At 44.8% G+C, this 25,827-nt stretch overlaps 1 protein-coding gene across 1 annotated transcript; it reads right to left on the bottom strand.

The window, feature by feature from the left end:
- On the bottom strand, positions 1-25,162 carry LOC120902618 (zwei Ig domain protein zig-8-like). The gene is made up of 9 exons (XM_040311487.1): positions 24,771-25,162; positions 23,673-24,070; positions 10,868-10,942; positions 10,069-10,304; positions 9,827-9,943; positions 7,849-7,942; positions 5,933-6,060; positions 3,149-3,317; positions 1-2,891 (listed from the first exon to the last, which is right to left on the bottom strand). Exons 3-9 carry the CDS (start codon positions 10,920-10,922, stop codon positions 2,773-2,775), a joined length of 918 nt encoding a protein of 305 aa, XP_040167421.1. The 5' UTR covers positions 10,923-10,942; positions 23,673-24,070; positions 24,771-25,162; the 3' UTR covers positions 1-2,772.
- Between the last annotated feature and the right edge of the window lie 665 nt (positions 25,163-25,827).

The raw sequence follows: 25,827 nt of genomic DNA, 5'->3' as shown, positions 1-25,827 counted from the left end.
TGTTGTGTTTTTTTTTCTCTTTTTTCATCTTCATCTTTCTCTTCTGTTTCATGTTGCTTGTTGCGGAATGAATTCAATGTAAAATATCTATTTTTATATGTATATACGTTCTACGTCCTTCTGGAGACGATTATTCCATGGTTGTTTTTCTCTCTTAATGCATTCTTTTATTATTCGTTACCTGTTCTTCATTTCTGGCTTTGCCTTATTCTAAACGAACAGTGTGTGTGTTTGCCCCCATTCAGAATGGACGCACACCGTCCACGGCCTTTGGCCAATCTCGGTCGGTCGCCGGCGGTCCCGTTTGCGTGAAAACAGAGGAGCAGGAGAAAATGAATATCAACCATGTGGCTTCATCAATTTTCTTCCTACCTGCTTCTATGAATAAATTTCAGTTTATCAATCTAACACTCTTGTTACATTCACCTTCGGTTTTCAAATGAAGAAATGGGCGTTCGATCCTTCGTGTTATTTTTTTTTTTTTGTTTATCCTATCGAGAGCCATATTTTACTATTTACAAGTGTTTATTCAATCATGTTGTGTCGTTTGGCGTGGATGACAAACAAGTTCATTTCTTCTTACGTTTAGTTGTCAACTGAATGGAGCCTTGCTTTCTTTGGAAATTAGAAGAGTTTCAGTTTTGAAATCCCATTTTGAAATATAAAACAAAGGGCTTGCTTCTCTCCTCTCAATACGGTGCGCACTTGTACACAAGAAAAATGTGCCTAGTTTTTCATTCCCAACTCTATCGCTGTTACAAAATCTTTAGTCATGGTTGCCAAAAATTTTAGCCAAAGTCATCCATTTTATACCTACGCAGCTTAGTACTCTGCAGCTTACCAGCGGCAGCACCAACAACAACAACAACAAAAAAGGTACAAAAGCACATCTCAAAACAACAAAACGACACAAAACCCGCCCAGTCCATCCAGTGCGGTGGACAAAGCGAAGGCCAGAACAACAACAAAGGAAAGCAAAGAAGAAGAAAAAGAAGAAAAAAATACTCACAACAGCCAAATACCTTCGCCGCACAAAGTACGCTACATTCATTTCGGAATAATTTATCTTCACGAGATTTGTTTTTATCAGCCCAGGAAGGGCTGGGTAGCTCAGGCTCTCCCCTGGCTTGAGAGGCGCACATCGATCGTCCTTTATGTCCTTGTTTGCCGAAACACGCTCGTTGATGTATTATTTTATTTTATTCAAACCTCCCATCGCAACAAAAGGATTCCACCGTGCGTGTGTGAGTGAGCCAGAGCGAGAGAGAGAGAAAAGGCAGGTGGGAGCGAGCGAAAAGTAACAACAAAAAAATAACCTTGACACGGAACAAAGGTTTGCAAAACCAGTTGGCCCGAAAAGCACCGGTGCCCACTTGCCACAACTCGGCTTGGCACGGCTTGCCAGTGAGGGCCCTTTGCGTGGCCCTCTTGCACTGTCAAAGATGAACGGACCTCATCTGTCTTGCTCTTCTGCCACGAGTTGGCGTGGGAGTTGCGTGAGTGGAAGAAGGGGGGGGGGAAGTATGCGAATCAGCACAGCACATGTAGTAGTTTGCAGCATGATGAATATGTGTATTTACAGATTCGCATGCCAAACACACAAACGGTGGTGCTGTGGTATGGGCGCTGTGTACACGTGCGTACACCAAACCAAGCGGCTAAGGAGGGCGGTTTATGTAATTTCCCGCAATCGTTGCGTAAACATACACAGGCACACATGAACACGGCACCGTGGGCTTGGTAATCGGTTTGCAAAGTAATGTCAAACGCGCAACATTGTGCAGGTTTGCAGAATAAATCAAAAACGTGAAGCGGGGAGAAAATGCCATTATTTGTAGATTAAGGTTACCCTTTCGCCCTTTTAATGCTTACTGTAGCTTCGGAATGTTTCCTCTCCTCGTGTTAAACTTATATTAGGAAGCAATTCAATGGGAAAATCTAATATGTACACAATTAGTTAGCTACATTACTCTACAACTTCAATCTCAAACAAAATGTCAATATTATTACCTTTACAATTTAACATTAATGCATATTCTACCATAAATGGCATCATTCGCGTCCAAGATAACATAACATAACAAATATTGTTTATTTCTTCATTTCGGTATCAGTTTTGGTTGGAGAGAGTGTAAACCGATACGCAATTAAAGCTTTTATTGTTATTTTAAACTTAATTCTGAGACTCCTTTTAAATCATTTTGTTATTCTTATCTGTAAAATTTATTTAATTTTAGTCCACACTGCATAATTAACAGTAAACAGATTTAATTTAATTGTTTGAAATGTTTGCAGCAAGAAACCCATTCTAATAAGTAGACAATGAATTCATGTTTGCATACATTTAGGAGTACCATGTACACGCTAACGTAAGCTCTAGCCTCGTTGAGCTTACGTTTCAAATTCAATTTCAAATTGTATTGTTTGGATTATTTAAAGAGAGCTCCTTTCAAACCAAAAACTTTGTACGACACATTAAGGTTATAAACGTATCAACACACACAATTACACCCTCGCCATTTTAAATTTATCTGCACATTTGCAACGAACACTCTCACGCACGAACACTTTTCTGTGAAATAAACTTAACAAATTTCAACTATCGAATTGCAGTAACCGTCGTTAGAACCCATCGGTGCATAAATAAACCTCTCTATCTAGCTCGCTCACACTCTCTCCCTTTCGTTCGCGATCTCTCACTCTCTCAATCCTTACCTTCGCTTGGGCAAATGACATCGATTGACATGCAAATGAATTGCTGCGGGACGAATCTTATCGCACTGGGAATGCCCGCACCGTCGCCAGCAGCACCAGCAGCAGCAGCGCGAACGTAACGACCACGGCACTGCTCCCCAATCCTTTGCTGCCCTGTATCGCGGCCGGATGTTCGCCTGCAGCAAAACGGTCGGAACGTTGAAGAACAGACCACCGACCAATCGAAATGGTGAAGAAAAAACGGGAAAGAAACACATTGAGCGAAACGATTTGCAACTGCGCAGCGCGCGCGACAAATGCAAAGATAGTAATTTCAATCAAGTAAATCTAGACGGCTTGCGAAGGAAGCGTTACCTAATCTTGCACCCTGCCACAGCATGGTGGGGCTAAGGAACGGGGGGAGACAGTCACCACTAGGCAAATTGCCACTTACCATTAAGCACATGGACGTGCACCGTCATCGGGTTGGCGGTCGAGGGCAGGCACGTGTACTTGCCGGAGTCGGTGCTGCGCGCCCGCTGGATCAGCAGATAGGAGGTCGTTATGTCGCCCTTTTCCGTGATCACCGACACACCGCCACGTGGCGAATCGTAGTTGATTTCCTGTAATGATCGAGTGAAGGATAAGGTTAGTGCGAAGGGGCCCGTTTGCAAGCAAATGAGCGCCTAACAGCCAAACAGGAAAGTGAAACCCAAAGCCGAGGGAGCAAACTCTTATCCGGCTTCTGCTGAAATTGTGCCCTTAAAATAGAAAGATTCATACATTTCCGCTGTGAAACGCCACAAACAAATGTGACACCGAAGAATGGCATTTTCCAACGTGGGAGTTGCAAAGTGTACAATGACAGCTAAGGCAAATGAACGAAAAAAGACTCCCACCTCTAGTTAACCTTGAAATCGTCATGGCTTCTGCGTCATCAGACAGAGGCTCCCCCGAAAACCGGCAGCCATAAAGTCACCGGAACAACTCGAATTCGTTTGTTCTATTTTGAGCGGCATGAAAAAACATACAATACCAGCGGAAGTGTGTTTGTTCCATTCAGGCTGCTCCAGAAATAGAACACACAAGGCTTTGATATTTTGCAAGACACATTTGCGGGGAGGGTTTATCATATGACCGATGGTTCTAAGCTACTGAACGTGATCATAAATTCAGTTCGAATCTAACGGCTGACCTCCGTTGAGGGAGAGTGCTCTCTAGAAATTACAAAAATTCTGACAATTTTACTCGGAGTAGGTGTTGCTTTGTAGAGGAAATTATATGGTTGTGATCCCTGAAGCGTTGGGTAAGAATCGATAGATGAGTTCTGTTAGTTTTATTCTAGCTAAAATATTGTTTCCTCGTGTAAAATAAAAACAAACATGCCTTTGATGTTTGGACCTACAAAAGTATTTCTAAACCTGACATCAATAACAATGTGTCTACAATTTAAGAGTGAATGATCCAACCGCTTGCCACAAGCGGCATAAATGATAATATTTGCATACACTCAGGCGTTTTAAACAATTCGCCTTCATTTCTGCAACGCGTGCAGCAAACGATTGATTTTTAAGAATAACTTATCAAAATTGTCATTACAGGGGTTTCCAGGTGTTCTCATAGCAGTGGGACACTTTTTTCACTCTTTCTCAAGTGAAATAAATTTCTTGTAATGGGAATTGGACTGTATAACACCCTTGTCTGATAAACCCAATTCGTTTATCAAGGAGCCTGTCCAAAACGGGTGCAATAGAGTGCAATTTCCAACATATGAAGTTCTTCTTCTTCTTCTTTTTGGCACTACAACCGCTGGCGATCAAGGCCTGCCTGTACCCACTAAAGAAGTGGGCTTGGTTTTCAGTGACATATTGTTACCATAGCAGGATAGTCAGTCCTACGTATGGGGGCACGGTCTATTCGGGGCTTGAACCCATGACGGACATGTTGTTGAGTCGTTCGAGTTGATGAATGTACCACCAGACCAGCCCTAAACATATGAAGTTCATTTCTCATAAAAAAGAATGGGAAGGAAGTGTCTAATAATTATGAGAACCCATATAAAACGCAGTATATCAACGACCTTTTATTCAATTATTTATCAACTAAACCAAACATAACCAAGTATCTAACAAAATTTTCATTTGATTCGTGATGCACGCAGCTTAAATAAACATTTACAATCAAAGCACACGATCAAACAACCAAACTGTACAATTTCTGCACAAATCGAATCAATTAACGCTCCGCTTGCTTCTAATCTAAGCCGTATAATTGGCAACAGCTCGCCGCAAATGGTGCGTTATTAAGCACTTGGCCCTATCCAATAAGCAAACAGGGTTTTAAGCATTTTAAAACTAAACACATAAACGATCGGCCTCGTTGCCTGTTCGCAAAAACCCCAATTGGCGCTGTCGAATAATTAACCATTCCATCGCATCACCAGCCGCTGACTCGGCCACTGGATGGAGTGTGTATACGTGTCTGTGTGTGTGTGTGTGTGTGTGAGTTGTTGCAGCACCTGAAACTGTAGCCCCGTGCAGCGGACCCGAACCGAACGCGCGTAAATTGCTTCATTTAGTCAGCCTTAAAAGCAAACATTGATCACACCCAATCGCATGCCTTCTCCTCTCTCGCGTAACAAAGTATCGTTTGGCCGTTCGTAGCGGCGAACACGAAACTGCACTCTTGGGGCTGAACAGAAATGCGCGCGTGAGCGAAAAAAAAAACACACACACACAACGAAAACAGAAACCAACATTAACTCAGCAAATTGGTGCAAATTATGCTAACGATGGGAACGCATTAAATCGAGTTTGCACTTTATGGGTAAAATGTATCATGGAGTGGAGGGAAAAAAGTGCAGCTTCGTGAAGTTCTGTTTCCTTTTTTGTTTTGCTTTGCCTATCATTTTGTGAAGAAGCACCGTATCGTTTTAAAAAGCAACGTGAATAGTTTGTGTGTTCTTCTCCAGCTTGAGATAAAGAAATTATAAAGAAAAAATGGTAAAATAATATGTTAAACGACTATTTTTGAATGTACAAGGTCATGTCTTCAGTTCATCCAGCTATTGGAGCAACTAAACGTTGGCTTATTTAAATTGTCATGAATTTAAGATAACTTTGTAAAAATCCATATAAATAAGTTCTATTGAGCTCTGTTTTAATTCATTCAATTAGTTTAATTTAATTAATGCTTACAAATTCATTTCCCAACAAACGCCACAAGCTGCTGCACTTACCTGCTCATTGTGGGTCCACTGTATCAGTGGCGGTGGTTCCGGAAGATGCCTCACAATGCAGGTTAGGTTCACGGTCGACCCGGTATCGATGTAAAGATCTGGTCCGCCGATAATGGTCGTTATGGGTTCTGCAAAATTCGAAACACACCAACATGAAAGCGAGATACAATTTAAACTCCAAGTAAAGCTCAAAACATTTTGGAGGGAAGGTCGCACGCTTAAGCTAAACGTTCGGGTCGACGGGCCACTTCATTACGAAACGCTTTACTGTTAATTATTTTCCACCTAAAGCCGTGCCCGTGCAGCCCTGCCCCGATGCGGAGCAATGTTTGCTCAAAGTGCATAATTTATCAATCACACAGGGAAGTGCAAAATGGCTGGCCGGTGCCCCGAAGCCGAAGCAGGAAGCTATAGATTACATCCAGCTGAGAGGTGTTTATTAATTTCTCAAGACATCCCCCACTTGTTTGTGTGGGTGTGTGTGTTCATGTGTGTGCAAAAGCTTTATTAGCTGAACGATGCAGATTTCCCGCTCCGGGAATGATGGCAAGATGGCTAGCCCGGCTAGAGCAGGCGATGTCGCAGTACGGTAATAATGGTGCCACCTTTCGATAGCGTCCAGACACCAGAATGTGAAGGCGAGTAAATCTTGCCGACCTGTTCCCCCACTGCTCCATTCTGCTCAGCCAGCCCCGATCCGATGAGATAATTTATGCGCCAGCCATGCAGAGGCGTGCCTGTATCCACCAGCACAGCCACCCAACCCAGCGTGCATCCCTGCGTGTACTGGAGTACTGTTTGGTACGCTTTCCGGGAAAACGGGCCCGGCGAGCAGGAATTCAAAACTGTTGACGCACACAACAATGATGCTTTCTGGCAGCGCGGCTGCTGGTGAACTTGTGGGTGCGTGTACACGCGTTCCCCTAGGATGCGCCTGGGAATACGCTCGCGTAATGAAATTCCACATCAGCAGTCGCGCGGCACATTACTTCGGTCCCGGCAGGACCGTGGCGTACTCCCTGCCAGCCACCGATGCGCGCATGATGGATGATAATGGTCTATGATTTCCACCGTGAAATCGCTTATCGCTTTTTATTAAGCCACTAAACGGTTGGTTTCTCGCCGCGTATGATTTGGACTTTGGGACGCAAAGCCAGACGGGCAGCGGGAGCATGGTTTCGATCGGTGCTGAGAGAAACTTCTTCGCCGTAAAGAAGTCGGAATTTAATGAACGTTTAATTGCTGGATAAACGGTACCGATAAGGTACCGCGGCATCTTGGCAGGGCACGTGGGTGCGTTCCAAAGGCACCAGCGTAAGCAATATAATTAGTCTGTCAATCTTGGTGGGATGGTTTTGCGTGTTAAGATATAACAACAACAACAATAAAAACATCCATCAAAGCAGGCGACGAACCTTGCGTTGGCAACAAAATGTGTGTGGATTGCTTGTTAGACTCCCCATTTCTGATGGTTCCAGGAAAGCATCACACTTCTTGGCGTCTACGAAAATACACCCCTCCCCAGACAGCGAAATGGAGCGAGAGAGAGAGAGAGAAAAATATCTAATCAACAAATGCTCGTGTGAAATTGGTTCTCGATTTCACTTTCCTCGTATCCCCATTTCCCACTCTACTCCCAAGCATAGCTACTTCCCTCGTTCTGTAATATAAATGGATACCCCATCCCGTGCCCTCTCGAAGGCAAACAAAGCTCCCCCTTTCAACACCCATCCAGCGCACCATGTTGTACTGCAGTTTCGGAGCGTGGGACCTCGGGAAATGCGACCAGAAAGTATTCATCACCAACCTCCCTCCCTCCCGAAGGGATCGAAGGGAAAATATCGATGTCGATACACTGCCGCCGCCGGTCGGATCCGCCGGGGGAACCTCGTCCGGCAAACCAATAAACAACTTACCGACAACCGACAGCATCATGGAGTAGCCGACCGGCGGTGTCGTGGAGATTTGACACTCGTACACACCGGAGTCTCGCTGCTGCGGGTACAGGACCTGTTTGTAGTTGGAAAAAGAAAGAAAGAGAGAAAAAAGAGAGAGAGAGAGAGAGAGAGAGAAAGAGAGAAAAAAGTTCATGAACAAAAAAAACAGCACTCTGTCACAATGTGTATGTGATTTTTGAAGAAAGCGCCACAGCAACAACATTCAACCAAACTAAGCGGGAAACGCTTCTCCACAAAATTGACGCATTCGGTCGAAAACAGAACACCGTTCACGCTCGCTTCAACAACACTGGGTCCCATGGATGGCAGCCAACAAGGGGAGGGAGTTGTTATCCGCATCCGGCGGTACACCGCAGGGACTCACCCTTCTCCTCCTCCGAGACACGAGCCCAATCGTCCACGATAAGCTATCAAGATTGCGTGTTTTGGGGTGGGGGGGGAGGTCTGGGGCGGCAAGAAACATGATACGATACGATCGGATTTCATCGGATTGGAAGTTCGGTTGTGGTTTTTTCAAAGTTGGAAGTTGGTCGCTTTTTTACCTTCTTTGGTTTGGGGGTGGTCTTCACTCTCCCCAAAGGCTTGTGTAGGGGTTTTTTCGTTGTGACGGAAGGGTAATGCTGGACGGATAATTGAGTTGCTGGGTTTTGTATGGTTTACTCAAAAGTGTGCCTGTGTGTGTTTGAGAAACTTTATCCTCTTTGCTGTTCTTCAGAAGCTACACGTGCGAAAAGAGATCAGGGCTTGTGCCGGTGCCGGTATATCTGTAGGCGCAGGCACGGCTTTTACAAAGCACACAATCCAATACACCCATACTGATGGCTTCGGGGCCAGATATGTTCAGGGTGTACCGCGTTGGCACCAAAACACGCAAAAGGAATCTAACCAGTTGGATGTGATTGTTTTTGGCGAGCAACAACTTTTTTTTTATTTAATGTTATCTGCTTTTCGACTGCTTTGAGTGAGATGTTTGTAAACGGGGAGGAAAAATGTTGATTTTATTCTTCTATACAAGTTTCATGCCGCTGACACATTGCATAACGGTAGGCGTTTATGGAATGGGTGTAAATATTCAGTGATTCAGTTGAAGGAAACAAATACGCCTACGTGTATGCAGTACAAAACACAAATATTCTAAACCTATGCAATCTGCGCGATAAAACACGCTTACTTGTCTTATTAAACGAATTGGATGTTGTTCATGCTCTATCAAATCGAATAAATAATAATAGTAATAACAAATATTGAACCCAGAAATTAATCAATAACATTAATACCCGTAGCAAACCCATTAGAATCCGTTCTAATTTCTGCCCATTCCGTTCCAAGATGCGGCTGACACTGCCAAAAGTTCGATTATGGACCGTTAATAAAGATTGCTCTATTAAAGTGCACGAATTTACTTCCCCCGAAGAGGGTGCGAAAACCTCGAAACGAGCGGGCATTAACCACATTACCACCCCATTGAATGACCAAATGTCATGTAACACGCTCCTAATCCATCCACTGATCGGATTTGAGACCGTCGAGCTTTACCCGAAAGTCCTGCCTAAACACCCCGGAACACAACCAACGACCCCACGACCACACCCCATAAACGGCCAGATTACCGACCGCGGGGCGAGGCGAGGAGGCCTAATGAAAATCTTAACCGAACGTGGCTCCGACGACCTTTGTCTTGCTCCAGCACATCCGGGAGGCGGCACTCGACCGTCTTTTTATGGCCACAGTGGGAACCATAATTTGATGCGGCATATTGGCGCCGGGGACTGCTTTTATGCCGTCAAATAACTTACATCTAGCTCATTATCATGAATAGTAATGAGCGTTGGGGGGGGCTGTAGGGACCGGGATACACACACTCTGGGGAGGGCCCAGTGTCGCCGAAAGCCACGCAATCTTTACTCCTCTCGCTGTGCTGCCAGCAATGGCTTACCTTCAGCGACCAGTCGTCCAGCTGGGGATTGTGCACGCTCTGGTAGCGCTGGTCCGACGTGTACGTTGCCTTGCCGACCGTCAGCAGATGCAGATCCCGATGCCGTATCCAGGACACCTACAAGGAGCACAGGGAACGACACGAAAAAGCGGCTTAATTAAATCAACTGTTCTTCGCTGACGCGGAGGGTTTTTTCTTCTGCTGCTCTCCCACTCCACACACACACACACACATCCACCTACCGTGCGGTTGCCGAGGTTGCGCACGCGACAGTTGAGATAGGCCGTGTTGCCGACGAGCGCGGTGACGTTGCGGGAAGCCGAGATGTCGAAGTAGGGCCCCCGGTCGAGCGGATTCTTTGCCGCGTCGTCGTCGTCCTGGTCGGCCTCGTCGAAGGAGGACGTCTGGAAGTAGTGCCTCGGTGGTGTGTACGTGTGCGGTTCGTCGATGTCGACCGACTGGGAGCGTGAGAACTGACCTGCAGCAAAAATAGAGCAACAAAGTTGGGATTTAGAGCAGTTTCGCGGTGCCAGCTTCGTTACGGGGGCCAGCTGCCGACAGCGGATTACTTCTGCCCAGTGCCTCGACGCTGATTGGCAGATTGATTTGTTGTGTATTGCTCGCAGAGGGACACGGGAATGGAGCTTTTGTTAAGATGTTGTTATGCTTGCTAGACGTTTTGATTGGTTACACGTTCGCTTCACTGGAAATCTTGTACATTAAAGCAACGTGCTACATGCAACCCATGTTTATAGCAACTCTGGAGTAAAGAAAGATGCTTTATGCTGCGGGTTGCATAACAAAAGGCCTTTGGAGAAGCTGTTATTAACTAAATTTGATTTTCACACTACCATTTTGTATCTTGTTTCTAGCAATCTTTAGCTAATTTTAATACAAACCATTATTAGAAGAACTAATAAAACACAAATTATGAAATTGCATACTTTTAGGCGGATAATAAAACCCACGAAGGAGGAATCTTCATTTATTCCACAGCTTGATTCAAAACGAAGTAAAAATCAGGCTTCACAATTTACTTACCGTAGCTGATGTTGAGGAGAATCATCACAACCGCTATTTGCTTCATAGTTCCCATGTGTAACCCCGATCCATACTCTGTAACGAAACGTAAATAACATCCATTCAGTAAAGCAGTAACGAGCATCTGCTAATGCAAATTCTAAAGTGCAAACAAACAACGCCAAACCGCGACCACCAACACAACCGCTCGCATCTTACAAAGCGTGCCCCAAAAACAAAACCATAAGGAGACAGAAATAAAGCTGTCGTTTCGCGGCAGGGCGGAGTTGGATAGGCACACGCGGCCCAACGGTGAGCTGAATTATTTCTACCCCGACCCTACCAAACTGCAACCGTTCAGCAAACGGTCCTGTGCGGAACTCATTAACACAGCGACGATCGTTTTTTGCAGTGACGACGGAGGGAAAAAAGGTGGTAAGGTGGTTCTTCCACGGTCTTCCACTGTCTGCTTGTGTTTCCCTAATTTATCGCTTGCCATTTCCGCTGAAATACGGTTGAAATGAGCACATTTTTCTTTCCGCCAAACCGCTTCCGAAACGCTTCGTGTCAAGCGTGAGCCGACAGGCGACAAGCAAAACAAACAAATTCCAGCCTCGCGTGGCGGCAAGAACACATTTCTAACAATAAAAATAACGACGGTCGGTCGGTCGGTGTGAACCCTTCGAACGCAAACGCTCGTCACGCGCCCGGGATCGACACTCGGGACTTAAAGAGCAGCAGCAGTAGCAGTTTGAGGTTTCTGAAAGAAGGAAAGCACCACGAAGAATGGTTTAGCCGGGAAACCATTCTCCTTCGAAGGACGCTGAAGCCAAGCTTACTGTTTGCAATATTTATAAGACGCCCTGCCGTTTTACACCTGCGACATTGGAACGCACCGAAGCATTGGAACACCCTGCTCACACACACACACACACCTCTGGGTGCTGTTATTGTACCTCCAACTCCACCAAACCTGAATCTCGTTGGCAGAAGATACCTCACAAGCAACCATCCATCGGCGGGTTTCAGCACTTTCCGCTGCTTGTTATCAAACCACGTCTTGCGTTGATGTTTCACTGTGGCATCCCAAACAAACGAGCGAAAAGCTCTCTCCCTTCTCTCTCTGTCTGTGCCCAAACCCAATCTTCTCGTGGGGTGCTGATGATGTTTTGCTTTCATTTGCCATCGCTCAATCCACCGCTCACCCGGCTTAGTGCGCGTTGCAAAGATTCCGAAGTCAAAACCGTACCGTGCCGTAGAAGAGAGCATTTCTTTCACGTGTTTTCGTTGCTTTCTTTACGCCTTACCGTAGCAGTTTCTTCCATTCTGGGTGGCACAAAAAAACACACACACACTTACACACAAACGAACACAACACAAAAAAACTGCACGGGGCGAGCTTTGGAGCTGTGAAACTGCGTCCGGAATGCTGAACAACAATCGCCAGCACACGGCCTGACAGCTTACACACAGTGTTACAGTGCGAGGGCCTTACAAATAGCTTGCATCTTGCTGGGCGGCAAACGGGCTGTGCAAAGCGAAGCGAATTTTGGCAAGCTTGCAAAGCTGCTAAAGAATGTACCGCTTCGGTGAATGTTTGTTGTTCGATGGTATAGGTTTCTGTATGTTTGTGTGTGCTAGTCTGGTGAGCTTGTTAAGCACTGGTGAAGGTTTTGTTTTGAAAGAATGCTGGACATTTTTTTCCAACACGAAAATTTTATAGTTATCTTTTTGCCTTTCAAAAGGAATGAGGAGGTATTGGTACGGTAGCAATCCATAAGTAGTGTTTTTGTTGTTTATAGCTAAAAGCATTTACACCATTTTTTGCTTTCGAGATTTGCTAATTCTTCTGAATTGCGCTAAGCTAATCATCATTACTGCTGAAACTTATTTATTTATTTTAAACATCAATTTATTTGATATATCTCCTTGACTTAAACTTAAAAAAACATAATGTAATTCAAAAGTATTGATATTTTGAAGCATGTTTGATGATGATAAGTCCCACCTCTTACCCCAACATTGGTTTGAGAAGGACGGAAGTATCTGTAAGATATATTATTCTGATAGAAATGAAGAAATAAAATATACAAGCACGTGGTGGCATCGGAAAATCCTCAGCGTAATCCATCGAGTCATACACACACCCAAGACGACATAGTTTCATAAAGAAAAAACGGGTCATACTCCATCGAATAGAATGGTACTCTCTAGCATCCTTTAAGTAGCTCGCCAAGAACCAACTAATGGATCTGGCGCACCTCTTATCAGGACACAACTGCGACATGTGTATGGCTAGTTCCACTGATACCAACTACTGGCGCCAGGGTCTCTGGTACCAACAGCCGGTTCTAGGGCTACCTACCTTCCCAAGCAGATGAGCCTAATGTATCTCGAATTAGGCACTTACAATCATCAATGAGTGAATCCTGCTGTGACCCCCAAACTACGTGCGGACAGTAAACTCACTAAATAGATTCCAACTGTCCACCTGTACACGCGCGTGACTCAAACCTTTGTTGTCTCTTTCTTAAATATGTTTTTTTTTTAATTTAATGTATAAAGAAATACTTGTCATCATCATAAGATCATGATGACAACTGCTTGTTTAATAAGGTCAAAAACTTTAAAAAAGCAAAAACTTTTCCAAGGCCTTTTTGTTTCGCGTTGTTAAATTTAAATGCATCATCCTAGAATAAAACCGATCACTACTGAAGCGCTTGTTTATAAAGCTCAAATATGATTTATAATTAGTTTCAATGATGTTTGAAACAGCGAGTAAATTTTACTAATAACACCATGTTTTTGTAGCACACATGAAAACATTATGAATGCTTTTAGGGGAATACATGGAACTGCAATCGTACACAGCTTCCTTAATTAATAAAAACAAAAAATTACCCTACGAACACAATTTATTTATTTATTTCTTCCATCATATGATCCTCCAAAGAGAGAAAAAACACACCCCCTCACACCAAGCGGTTACAGCGAATGCAGGGCAAATAAATGAGTTAACTTTTTGCTCCACCCGACCCGAGTGTACGGCTGTGGCGGGGAAAGTTTTTTTGTATCCCTTTCCAGAAACGCACGGCAAAAAATTTCCCTTGAGAGCAACGGAGGGAAAAATACCCCTCGCTCCCTGGAAAAAAGCGAGAAAAGTGAAAAAGTAACACGGAAAGCAACAACGGAAACAAACCAACAACAACAACAAAACACCCCATCCGCCCAAGAATCCATTACGTAATCGATCGAAGGTGCACCCTAGTACTTCTCAAAGTATAACTAGTGCCAGCTTACCAGAGTCCTGCAGTTCCATTTTAAGTGTAGATACCTCATTGAAGGAGGAAATTAAAGGTATCCCCGATAACCTTCGCCGGATGACAATTCCCAGCAAATTTGTGGAGAAACATGGCCATGCTAATAGTAACCATTTTTATACTGACGGATCCTCATCAGAGCAGGGCATTGGATTTGGTGTATACAACACGTGCTCCGAAGCATTCTTTAAATTACGCCAACCATGCTCAGTATATGTAGCGGAGCTCGCCGCAATCTTTTATGCCTTATTATTGATAAGTGCATGCCCAGCGGATCAATATGTAATTTTTTCAGACAGCTTAAGCGCTATTGAAGCATTAAAATCCGTAAAGGCTGTTAAGAGCCCAGACCATTTTGTGAAAGAAATTGTAAAGGTTTTAAGCTCACTGTTTGAAAAGTCGTTTCGCATATCGTTAGTATGGTTACCTGCTCATTGTGGTATACCAGGAAATGAACAGGCAGACCATTTGGCCAAAAGGGGAGCTGCAGAAGGGTCTTTCTTTGATAGGCCTATCCTTCCTCATGAGTTCTTGCAGGCCCCACAGGCGTTTTGCATGGCACGTTGGCAAAATCTGTGGGACTCGGATGAACTCGGAAGGTTTCTGTATACAATCACTCCTCGTGTAAGCTTGAAGCCTTGGTTCCATAACACCCCTGGCGATCGTGCGTTCATTCGAATGATGTCTAGACTTAGGTCTAATCATTTCGCATTAGGCGCACATCTCCAGCGTATAGGACTGGTCGACTCCAAGGTATGTGGCTGCGAGCTTGGATTCCACGACATGGATCATCTTTTGTGGTCCTGCGTGGAATACGAGTCTGCTCGACCTGCTTTGCTGGACGCGGTCGAAAGACTAGGAAAATGTACTGATATTCCGATTCGGGATATATTAGCGGCATCGGACTGGGAATTCCTGAAGGCCATATTCGATTTCTGTAGAGAGAACGGCTTAACTGTGTGACTTTCCTTAAGCAAAATGTCTGTGAACCAACCAACATTGTTGGCAACAGCAATCTTGCATCCTATGTTATTTCCTCTTGTTTGTCTATGTGTTACATGTTGTACATCGCTTGTATGTTTGTGATGGATGAATGTATGCATGAATGTAAGAATGAATGAGTGCAATGCGTATGGCTGAGTAATCGGCATTGACGGCAGACAGAAGATCCTTGCTCGAACGATGTTCTTGCAAGGATTTACTAGATAACTGGAACGATACAGACCCCCGCCATGTCACTCGGACCACTGAAGGAAAGGACTACAACGATACAGACCCTCGCAATGTCATTTGAGCCACTAAATGGAAATATACTCGGACCGCTTCTGATGGATGGATCCCACGAAATGCTTGGAATCCACACGATACAGACCCCCGCAATGCCATTTGGAACACTGAACTGGAATAGACAACCTCGAAACCCGAATGATGTAGACCTTCGCCACGCTTATAGGACCGCAAAATCATGGACTGGATTAATTAAAACCAAACCGTCCGAGTACACCCGGGATAAGGTGCCCTTCCATGGCTCAGAGAAGGAAATGTCTCCCTGCCAATATGGATTGTAGCGCCATGAATTACATTTGTATTTTCTACTCTTAAGCAATACGGCCTTTTTGGACCGTTACTCCTGAATAAAAAAAAAAAACACCATGTTTCTGTAGCACACATGAAAACATTATGAATGCTTTTAGGGGAATACATGGAACTGCAATCGTACACAGCTTCCTTAATTAATAAAAACAAAAAATTACCCTACGAACACAATTTATTTATTTATTTCTTCCATCATATGATCCTCCAAAGAGAGAAAAAACACACCCCCTCACACCAAGCGGTTACAGCGAATGCAGGGCAAATAAATGAGTTGACTTTTTGCCCCACCCGACCCGAGTGTACGGCTGTGGCGGGGAAAGTTTTTTGTATCCCTTTCCAGAAACACACGGCAAAAAATTTCCCTTGAGAGAAACGGAAAAAGCGAGAAAAGTGAAAAAATAACACGGAAAGCAACAACGGAAACAAACCAACAACAACAACAAAACACCCCATCCGCCCAAGAATCCATTACGTAATCGATCAGTGCAAGCATATTCGCACAAATTTACACCCTACCCTGGGTTGAACGTTGGTGGTGGAGGGAAACTTTTTTTCTCTTCAACGCAAATAAAACACCCCAACGGACCTCACGAAAATCCATGACCGATCGACCGTTTGCCAGCTTGCTGGCGATGATTAATGGTGTGCCGGTACCGTGTGTGTGCATGTGCGGGCTCCAGTTTTATTCTCGGGTCTCTAAGGGCCTTGCTTTTTTATCGTGAAAACACTAACCCCCCCTCTAGTAACAGATTCAATTGGCACCGTGTTATGATGGGTGTATGTGTGTGTGTGTGTGTGTGTGTGTGTGTGTGTGTGTGTGTGTGTGTGTGTGTGTATGTGTGTGTGTGTTGGTGAGAATAAAGTGAATTAACCAATGAGGCACCAGGCGGCTCCATTGGGCTCGCAAGCACTAAGAGAAGCAGCGAAAAAGGATTTGAGTGCGAGATTTGTCCCAATGTTACGAACACAAAATACAAACCACTTGGAAACTACCACCGAAGCGTGTAACGCAACTGTGCAACCGATTGTAATATAAAAAAGAGCGGCCCAACCATTATTAAGCTAAACTGATGTCTGCAGATGGCAGCACCGATTGTGTGTTTCCACTCTCGTTTGCATGCGGATGAACGGCAATCGAAACGAGCTTCCACTCGTTTTACAATCGTTTTGTGTGCGATAGTATGGGTGCATCCGTGAAGTTTGCTAGTTTATGTGCGGATATCCGCAAAGACGTCCCAGACCGCGGCAACAACACCAACAACAATAACCAAAAAAAGAAAAGGCTCCTCACCATATTCCTCCGGGGCTCATCAAACAAAAGCTGAAAGACAGCTCCCGAAAATTCCTGCTCTATGTGTGTGTGTGTGTGTTGTGTTTGTGCCCATCGCAAGCCACCGCAACCGCAGCTGCGCTAGGACTTTTCGTGCGCTGAGTATCGCTAAATTATGAGACTACGCGGGATACACATCCCTCCAGGCCGCGGTCGGCCATACGCACCCGTGTACAATTTGTTCAATTATGAAGGTCTTTTCGCCACCCCCTCTCCCGGGGCGCTTGTAATAAGGAGCCCCCGAAGACTCACACCCTACACTTGCTGGTGCTATCTTTAGCCCCCCACCCCCTTCCTCCCTTGCCCATAGCGTGAAAACTTTTCCTCTCAGTCACTGTTGTAAGAACCCGGGCAGAGGAAAAAAAAAGGTCATAAAAGGTTGCCGTTAGATCGGTGCGGATATCGGAAACAGAGGCTATCCCTGCGCTCGCTTTTGGACACCAAAAACCCTCCACCTCCGAAAGGGAGAACAAAGCGCTCGAGCCCGGCAAACATCAAACGAAGATTTCACCCTCCCTCCCCACGTGTTTCCAAGGGGAGAGAAAAGGAGGGTGAAGTTTTGCCCCAAATTGATACCCTTGTGAGTGAGCAAACAAGGTTTAACGCAAAAACAACAAGCCTCCCTCCTCCATTCCCAGAACCCGTGATTCTCCACTCACACACACACACGCACACTGGATAAGGGAAAAACTTTTGAAGCTTTCCAGATGCGGCGGCTCATCCCTGGCTGGTCTCACGCCGTATGTGCTGTTGCTTTGTTTTTTCACTCTCCCACCCTGCAACGGAACGGCTATCTGCAGCGGCCGTCTCCCGTACATTGTAAATGATGCTAGGGAAGGGGGGGTGGGGGATATTTCAGCCCTCTCCAGAAGGGCCCATCTCATCTAGCAACGCCAGGTAAGAAGGTTAAGCTTTTTTGGTTTTGTTTAATCTCATCCCGGGGATCGTGTTGCTAAGTGAACTTCACTTACCGTGCTGTTTCGGGAAAAAACACGGGAAGCAGGTGTGCCTGTGTACCGTGTTGCTCGACCGGTTGTACAAATAATGTTACTTCCACTTTCGCAGAAGGCGAGCGGAACACACAAATAAACAGCACACGTAAACATGCAGGTTAACACAAACACCTATGGCTAACAAGGCACGCGATTCTAAGGCAGCTAGCAACTGCTGCAGGGTCGTTGCGTAGCTGATTGGTGTTGGTGGACTGAAAAGCGTTATACGTACGTATTCTACCCAGCTCTATGCGGATGAAATATGCCTGCGGAGAAACGGTTCGACTGCCGTAACCAGTAATTCAGGAAGTGCAAATTGCTCAACTCCCAGACGCACGCACACACCTGACTGAATTTTAACTTTTATTCCGAGCGACCCATGCTCGCCCGAGGGCTATTGAACGTAATGCTATTTATCTTTTGTTCTGGCAGAGCTTCGCCATTTCAGCCCGCTTTTTTCCCGGATTTTTTGCACCCACATGAAAATGGTGCTTCAAATTAAACGCCGCCCCCCCAAAACGAGTGCAGATGGAGCCAATTTACTGTCACGGCTTACAGCAAGAAGCCTATTTTACAGCCCATGTGCATGCTGTGCTGCGTAAAGCAGGTCGAGCAATCAGTAAGTGAAATTGGAGCTCAAATAGCGAAGCTTTACCTTCAACAACCCTTTTCCGCATATGTGGCAAATGTTCAAACAAAACGCGTTTTTCCTACTCCTGAGTGAAACAAAAGCCACGCGAATGCTGCTTGTGTAATGTACCACTTCGTGCCAGATTGTACGCTTGATGGTACTTTGTAAACAATTTATCATCCTGATCCGTGTGCTGCTTTCGGATTGTGTGCGAGGAGTGTGAGATAAGGTCGGTCGGAGTAAAGCAGTGAAATGATATGACGCTTGAATGACAGCTTTTTTTGGGTGGGAAATGACACAGACTGGCAAGAGTGTATGGTAGACGCTTTCACACACAGTCAACAAAATTAGGTGACGTGGTGGGAGTTAAAATCGTTTTAATCCTGGCAACTTTTCATTCAACTTCTAACATAAAATAGCATCATTTTCCTTAATTTTGCCTCTGTCATAAGAAGCTAACGTTTTGCCTAAAAAAACACACGATTCGCTTTACAACACTCCAACGGACGAACATAAGCGATGCAATAGGATTACGTTGTAATGCAAATTGCCTAATGTAAGGCGCTTAGCCGGTCTCGTAGTACAGTCGTCAACTCGAACGACTTAACAACATGCCCGTCATGGGTTCAATCCCCAAATAGACCGCGCCGCCATACGTAGGACTGACTATCCTGCTATGGGGGGGAATCAATTAGTCACTGAAAGCCAAGCCCACAAGTGGGTACAGGCAGGCCTTGACCGACATCGGTTGTTGAGCCAAATAAGAAGAAGAAGAAGGCGCTTACAAATGGTTTCATTAATTTCATCACTGAGCAAGAGAATTATGCTAAATTATACTTATATGAAGGAATGCTTTTGCGTCAAAACTTGCGAAGAACATTGTTTTAGCAACATATTTTTACTCTTTTTATAAGCTTTAACTTACTTTTCATGTGCTTTGATTTGCTTCCTATCATCAAACAAACCAAGAATCCTTAGCTGCTCAAATCGCTTAAACCTCGGTTCCATTTACCATAAACTCAAGTCGTACATCGCCCGCCCACTGACCGTATGATGAATGGTGTGCCAATTTTGACCTTACCGAGATTTACAACCGCTTGCAAATGGCGTCCGCTAGCCTTCCCTTGCGTTAAGATTTATGTCAGGGTTACGCCGAAGCCGAGCAGACGTGACGACCCGAGCAAAAGGAAGACGTCTGATGGCAAATAATGCTATAAGTGTGACTAAATATGCCGATGACGGCAGTTGGGCTGGCACCAGACGTCGTCTCAACCTCACAGACAACTCACTCTTTATTACAGCAGCACCAACAAAAAAGGCATTATTCTTGAAGCAGTGCACGCTTCATTCCTACGCTTTCTCACACACAAAAAAAAAGCCCACGAACATTTGAACGAGATTAAATTGTGCCCAATTTCAACCGAAACGCACGCCCTTCAATCGATACACACTTACCCGAGACAAAGGAAAAACAAACAGAAAATGCCCCACTCAAATGGTTCCCCGCGTTTATTTGCCCACCATAATTACGTCTGACGGCCCAGTTTAACGATGCAGTGGGAACGTTTCCTTTTTGCGAAAGCTTCACCACTGCTAACGAGCCGTCGTTCGCGTCGACGTAAAGTTACACGCTAAAAACGCTCACTCTTTCGCGGTTTGTTTTGTCGTCTTAAGTTTGAATCATTGCTTGGGCTCATTCCCATTACGAAAGCGGCATTTGCTGGGTGAAAGGGGACTGGAAACACCAGGCAAGGCTTACTACGTAAGTGGACGTGTGTTTTTTCCCTGCCATCCAAAGCCTGAAAGCTTATTTGAAATTTCAACACGCACAGCTACCATAAGGACGTTCAAAGAGAAGAAAAACGAATAGAAGAAATAAAACGGATGAGCGAGAGAACGATAGAGATAGAAAGAGAGGGTAATAGCATTTACTTCACGCAGTTATATTAAAGGAATCGTTGTGAGCGCGAAAGCAGGGCACAAAAACATTTCCGCTGAGTTTTCGCTGCCCTTGCAAAAAGAGTAAAACAACAACAAAAAACACAGTGAAAGAAAGAAAAACAACCCCACAAACATCCGGCAGCGAAAGCAAAAATCACCCACCGAAGGCACGGCGCAAAGTTACGCTCCAGAGCGTTTGCAACGCGTGCGAGGCAGCGAACAAAGTGGAGTACAGCCGTAGCCGTACAATACTGCTTCCCGACGGTGGCTACAGCAAAACTTCCGACCATGTATCGGATACTTCCGGAGCCGGTTTCGCTGACCGTAAGAAATCTGATTAAAATGGAACGTTTTAAGTATCGAGCCTTTGCGAACCGGGCGTAGCACAGAGCAAGAGATAGAGAGAGAGAAAAACAGGAAATTCAATCCGGTCGCCTCCGTAACAGCAACCGGAATGGACAGTGAGTTGAATGTTGATGAGCTTTCGAGTAAGTAGACAAGCCGGCCGTTGGAAGATAGGTTCCGATCTGGTAACTCTCGTTTAATGATGTATCGTTGAATACCCAGAAAACTGACCCGTGTGTTGTGCGATGGCAATAGTGCTGTGAATAACAGACCACTTGCATCGGTGGAAGTTGCTGTAGTATTGTCCTCTTGCAGATGCCCGTAGTGTAGCTAGCAGTAAGCAAAAGCAAAGTGAATTGAGATGAATTTCCAATTACTGAGTAGTGTGCATTGAGTTAATGTTGAAGCAATTTATGCTCTTTGCTGGTATCATCCTACAGGTACTCTTCGATCGTGCGTAGGCTCTAACCATGTCTGGAATTAAAACTACATCCTGCGTCATAAACAAAAGAAGAAGCAACCAATCTTGTGCTATGATCATTTATTTATCACTCCTAACGTAGATTGAGGGGTATCTAGACTCGATTACAATTTGAAGTACAAATTGTATCAGACCTAAAGACTTTAACCAAGATCTGGGAGTGCATTTGAACTTCTTTAAATTTGAATTATACATTGCCTACTTTTAGGCGTATCGCAAAACATTAATTCCAATCACGAGTATTTGCTCGTTTTTATTCACGGGAACAATATTTATCATTCGGGCTGAACCTATTTGACCTTTCTGTTCCACCATGTTCGATTACATCATTTTTGTACGAACAAAGATATCAAGTAAAATCGTTTTGTTTTATTTTTACATGTAGCTTGGTAATATCGCAAAACCCCGAATTAAAGGTTTATAGCCATTTTATTTCTATTTAAGAGTTTTCAAAGCTAAAAGTTCAAAGCTATTTGTTTAAAAAACGTTTGCGCTTATGCGATATACGTGTTTTGCAAATGCAACTACGATCACAACCAAAATTACATACTTTTAGGCGTTGCTCGGCTCTAGGTAATCACAGGAACATAGAACATACATTGGAGTTTTCATGAGAAGTCTTCAAAAAAGAATTCAAAATAATGTATCAAATTGCTTGAATGATACAATTGATTTATAATTTGCCAAATTGATATTCAACAAACTATGAGAATATTTTTTAGCCGATTCGCATATTTTTCTGCAATCATTTACGATAGTCATTGGTCGAAATTAAATCAACATTGCATACTTTTAGGCGTTATGCACTTATCAAAATCATTTCACCAAAGCACATCCATTTTCCATTCCATTTTTCAACGTATTCAAACAAAGCTCTGTACGATTTTAAGTTAGTGCTTTAACATTTTTGGAAGGTCTACGGGGAAACTAAAAATAGCCTCTTAAATTTAATCTCCCAAACTCATGTATCAACAATATGCTGCATGTCTACAAGCGAAATACTACGAAAACAGTAAAACCCCGTCTCAAAATGCTTTAAATTTCCCGCAAACATTCCTCCACCCTGTCCAGCATGTGCAGGCAATCGTGCTAAATCTTTCATCCCTTCCAAAAAAAAAGCTACTTACTCAATATAGTGCCCCATAAACTACTAATTTCCCTTCTACGCAAAAGCAAATACCACCGGCCGCCGGCTAAGTGAACTTAGCTTTTTCCCATCATACAGCTCATTAATTTATCATCAAGCTAAACCGGTAGCTCCGGGCGGTACGCTTGTGCTTCGGACTCCAGGCCAACGAAAAATCTACCTCCAACAACAGCAGCAACAGCCGAGCACCAACATAAACCTTCCCAGCCGTGCGGAAATGGATTAATGGTGCCCGAAACTGTTTCCAGCGACAGACGAGTGCGAGTGAGTGAAGGAGCGATTTGAGAAGGGGAGAGTGCGCACACAAGAGCAGCACACGAAAATAAAAATAGCCCACTCGATGGCGCCGGGCCTTTTTTGTGTGTGTGTGAAACGTTCCGGCATGCTTTCGGACGTGTTTTTGTTCCTTCGTTTGTTATAACCTGCCTTATCTAGGTAGCGTCGTAGGTGGGCGGGCGGGTTTCATCGAGCGTCCAAATAAAACCTGTCCGGTAAACCACGTGTTCGGTTCGGATCGATAGTACCACAAACCCACGCACAGACGATGAAGTGGGCAATGGGATTCATTGGAAGCAGTACCTAGTCGTCGTTCGGGTTTCAGGGGGAGTACAGCATGAATTAATTTTGCATCACATCTGACGTCACACACTGCCAAGAAATGGTAAGTACATGTTGATGGCAAACAAAGCATGCCAGCCACACCATCAAGTGTTACAGTAAGCTGTGTGCAAAGTTTTCCCACTCCTTGCACCATAATTCTCAGAAACATAAAACAGCAAAACAGCTCGAACGCTGGCAGCAAATTGTTTAATGCAATCTTGCCCACAAAATTTTCTGTGCCGCCAACTTCCTGCCCGTTTAGGCGGCTTCATCGTGTCGGCGCGCGCTCTGATTAATTAAATTCTGCGCGCATAATTTCTAACCGCGCCCATAATTAAGCAAGCCTCTGCCAGCCCTTCGGGCTACTCCGTCTCTCACCGCAACCATAAAAAGTGTAACAAAAAACTTGCCCTGCTTACATAGCTGATCGTGCCGCAACATACCTTTTTAAAAACTGCTCATGTTAATCGCTTCCACCACCACCACCACGGCTCGCTATAGCTGCAAACGGCGGCGCGACCTAAACGGCGCAGTTAATCCTTGAAACATCCATTATCCGTTTCCTTCACTGTTGCTGGTACCCTTAGCCCAGTGCTTTGCACCGGTTGAATGCGTCTCGCCAATGCTCAATAGGCTCTACACCACGTCCAACCTCTTTTCACTTTTTGTTTTGTTTTTTTTTTTTTTCAAAACTCCGGAAAACAACGCCAAAGCAACAAGCACTTCCGAACACACACACACCAGCACCTACACACTTTTAAAACTTGGCCCCTACACTCTTTCCCTCACACCTACAGGTTGAAGGAATTTCCGTTCACTCTTCACTTTTTGTTTCCGTTTGCTGCAACAAAAAAGGGAGCAAAAAAGCAAGCAATGAAACACGCTCACAACACACAAAGTAGATGACAATTTACACCTTCCTGCGACAAAACGGCGAGTGGGAAGGGCGGTGGAAGGAATTTAACTGGTTTGAACTTTCCTTTTCCGGACTGTTTTTTCCCACTCTTTTTTTTCCTATGTTAATACTTCCTCGATGGGAATGTTACGCGTGTGTACACCCTGCTGTGAGTATCGAACGAAGCAAGAAAGGCTGGACCCGAAAATCCGTTGGACCCGACCGGGCGATCATTTTTCCACCTCAATTAGTTTGACGGTGAGGCCGCTCCCTTTCCCGCCAGACGCGTTCCGTTCTGCATGAGCGACGAAACGGTTGCCGGACCTTTTTGGGGGTAGCAAGAGGGCGGCATCCTTAGCCATTGTTGTGGATTTTTCCTGACCTTTTGCACTCCTTTTCACATTTCACACTCGTTCGTTCGCTCTTTCTGGGGGCACTTTTTCATCGACCACGCGCCCGTTTCGCAGCAGCAGTGGGACACGGTTTTGCTCGTTTTTTTACGTACGAAACCCTACCGAGCCGAGCAGGCAGAGCAAACAATGAGAAGTTGTTGTTGTTTTTTTGTGATGCTTCACCCTGCTCCGCTTTATATTTATTATGATTTGGTGGAAAATCTAATTTCATCAATTCCTGGAAAATAACGAACATCAGTTGTCAGCGGCTCGTACCGCCACGGGCCGCTGCACAGCCTGTACGATGCCGAAAGGCAGGGAAGATGTTAAAGTGATGCCACCGCTTTAAGCCACACAAAACGTACGCCACGACACGCACACACGGAAGACGCTACAACTCAATCAAAAAAGAAGCAGCCACCCAGCGGACGTGAAGCTTTCTTTTCCCCCGAAGCACGAGCGCCAGCCAGAACAATCACGACCGAGAATCACTGAACGAGCACTTCGCGGAATCTGCACCACGCTTCACGTCACTCGATCAGCTGAGAAATCAAATTTTCCCACATTTCCTTGCCTTTTTTTCCGACAGACGGCGGTGACGGCGACGTTCTGCTAACGCCCTGCGGCAGTTTCGCACAGGGAAAAAAGGCCACCTTTAATGTTGCGCGCTGTGGCACGCGGCGCGAGAGAACGAGAGAGAGAGAGCGAGCGAAAGAAGGGCCTTGCTGAGTAGTGAGACGTTCATCCGGTTTTATCCGGTTTGACAGCTCACCACGGTGAGCGGTATCCTTTCACAATTCAACCGTTCGTGGTGTAGGATCGGTCTGGTGGTTTGGTAACACGAAACTGGTGCTTGTGGGTGCATTTCTCATCATTTTTCGTATCGCAAACATTGCTCACCAAGGCTGAGGTTCATTTGGTGAGCTGATGGTTCGTGCCGGTGCGCATGAGCTTTGCCTGTTTACGACGTCGGATGACACTTCGTAACGAGCTGTTTACGGGGCGGCACAGCTGGAAGCGCACTCTGGCGGGAAATGTACGTACTAGCATTGTGTTAGTTTACGTATCGTTTCGGATTGTTTAGAAGCAAAGGATATGAAGGACGGTAATAAGTAATAAACTGAGATAACCCGATTTGAAAGAATGGCATATTCAGCTAAGGCATATAAGTACATTTTGGAGGAGTATCAAGATCGAAATATAAACTAAATAAACATGAATGACAATGTAAGAATAAAAAAAAACAATTTTCTTATTCATTACTACGCACTATTATAATTATTATTATTAGTAGTAGTAGTAGTGGTAGTA

This window comes from Anopheles arabiensis, chromosome 3 (assembly GCF_016920715.1).
Source record: "Anopheles arabiensis isolate DONGOLA chromosome 3, AaraD3, whole genome shotgun sequence".
NCBI classification, from domain to species: Eukaryota; Metazoa; Arthropoda; class Insecta; order Diptera; family Culicidae; genus Anopheles; species Anopheles arabiensis.
Note: the sequence above shows the minus strand (reverse complement) of the source record. Positions and strands in the feature narration are given on the sequence as shown.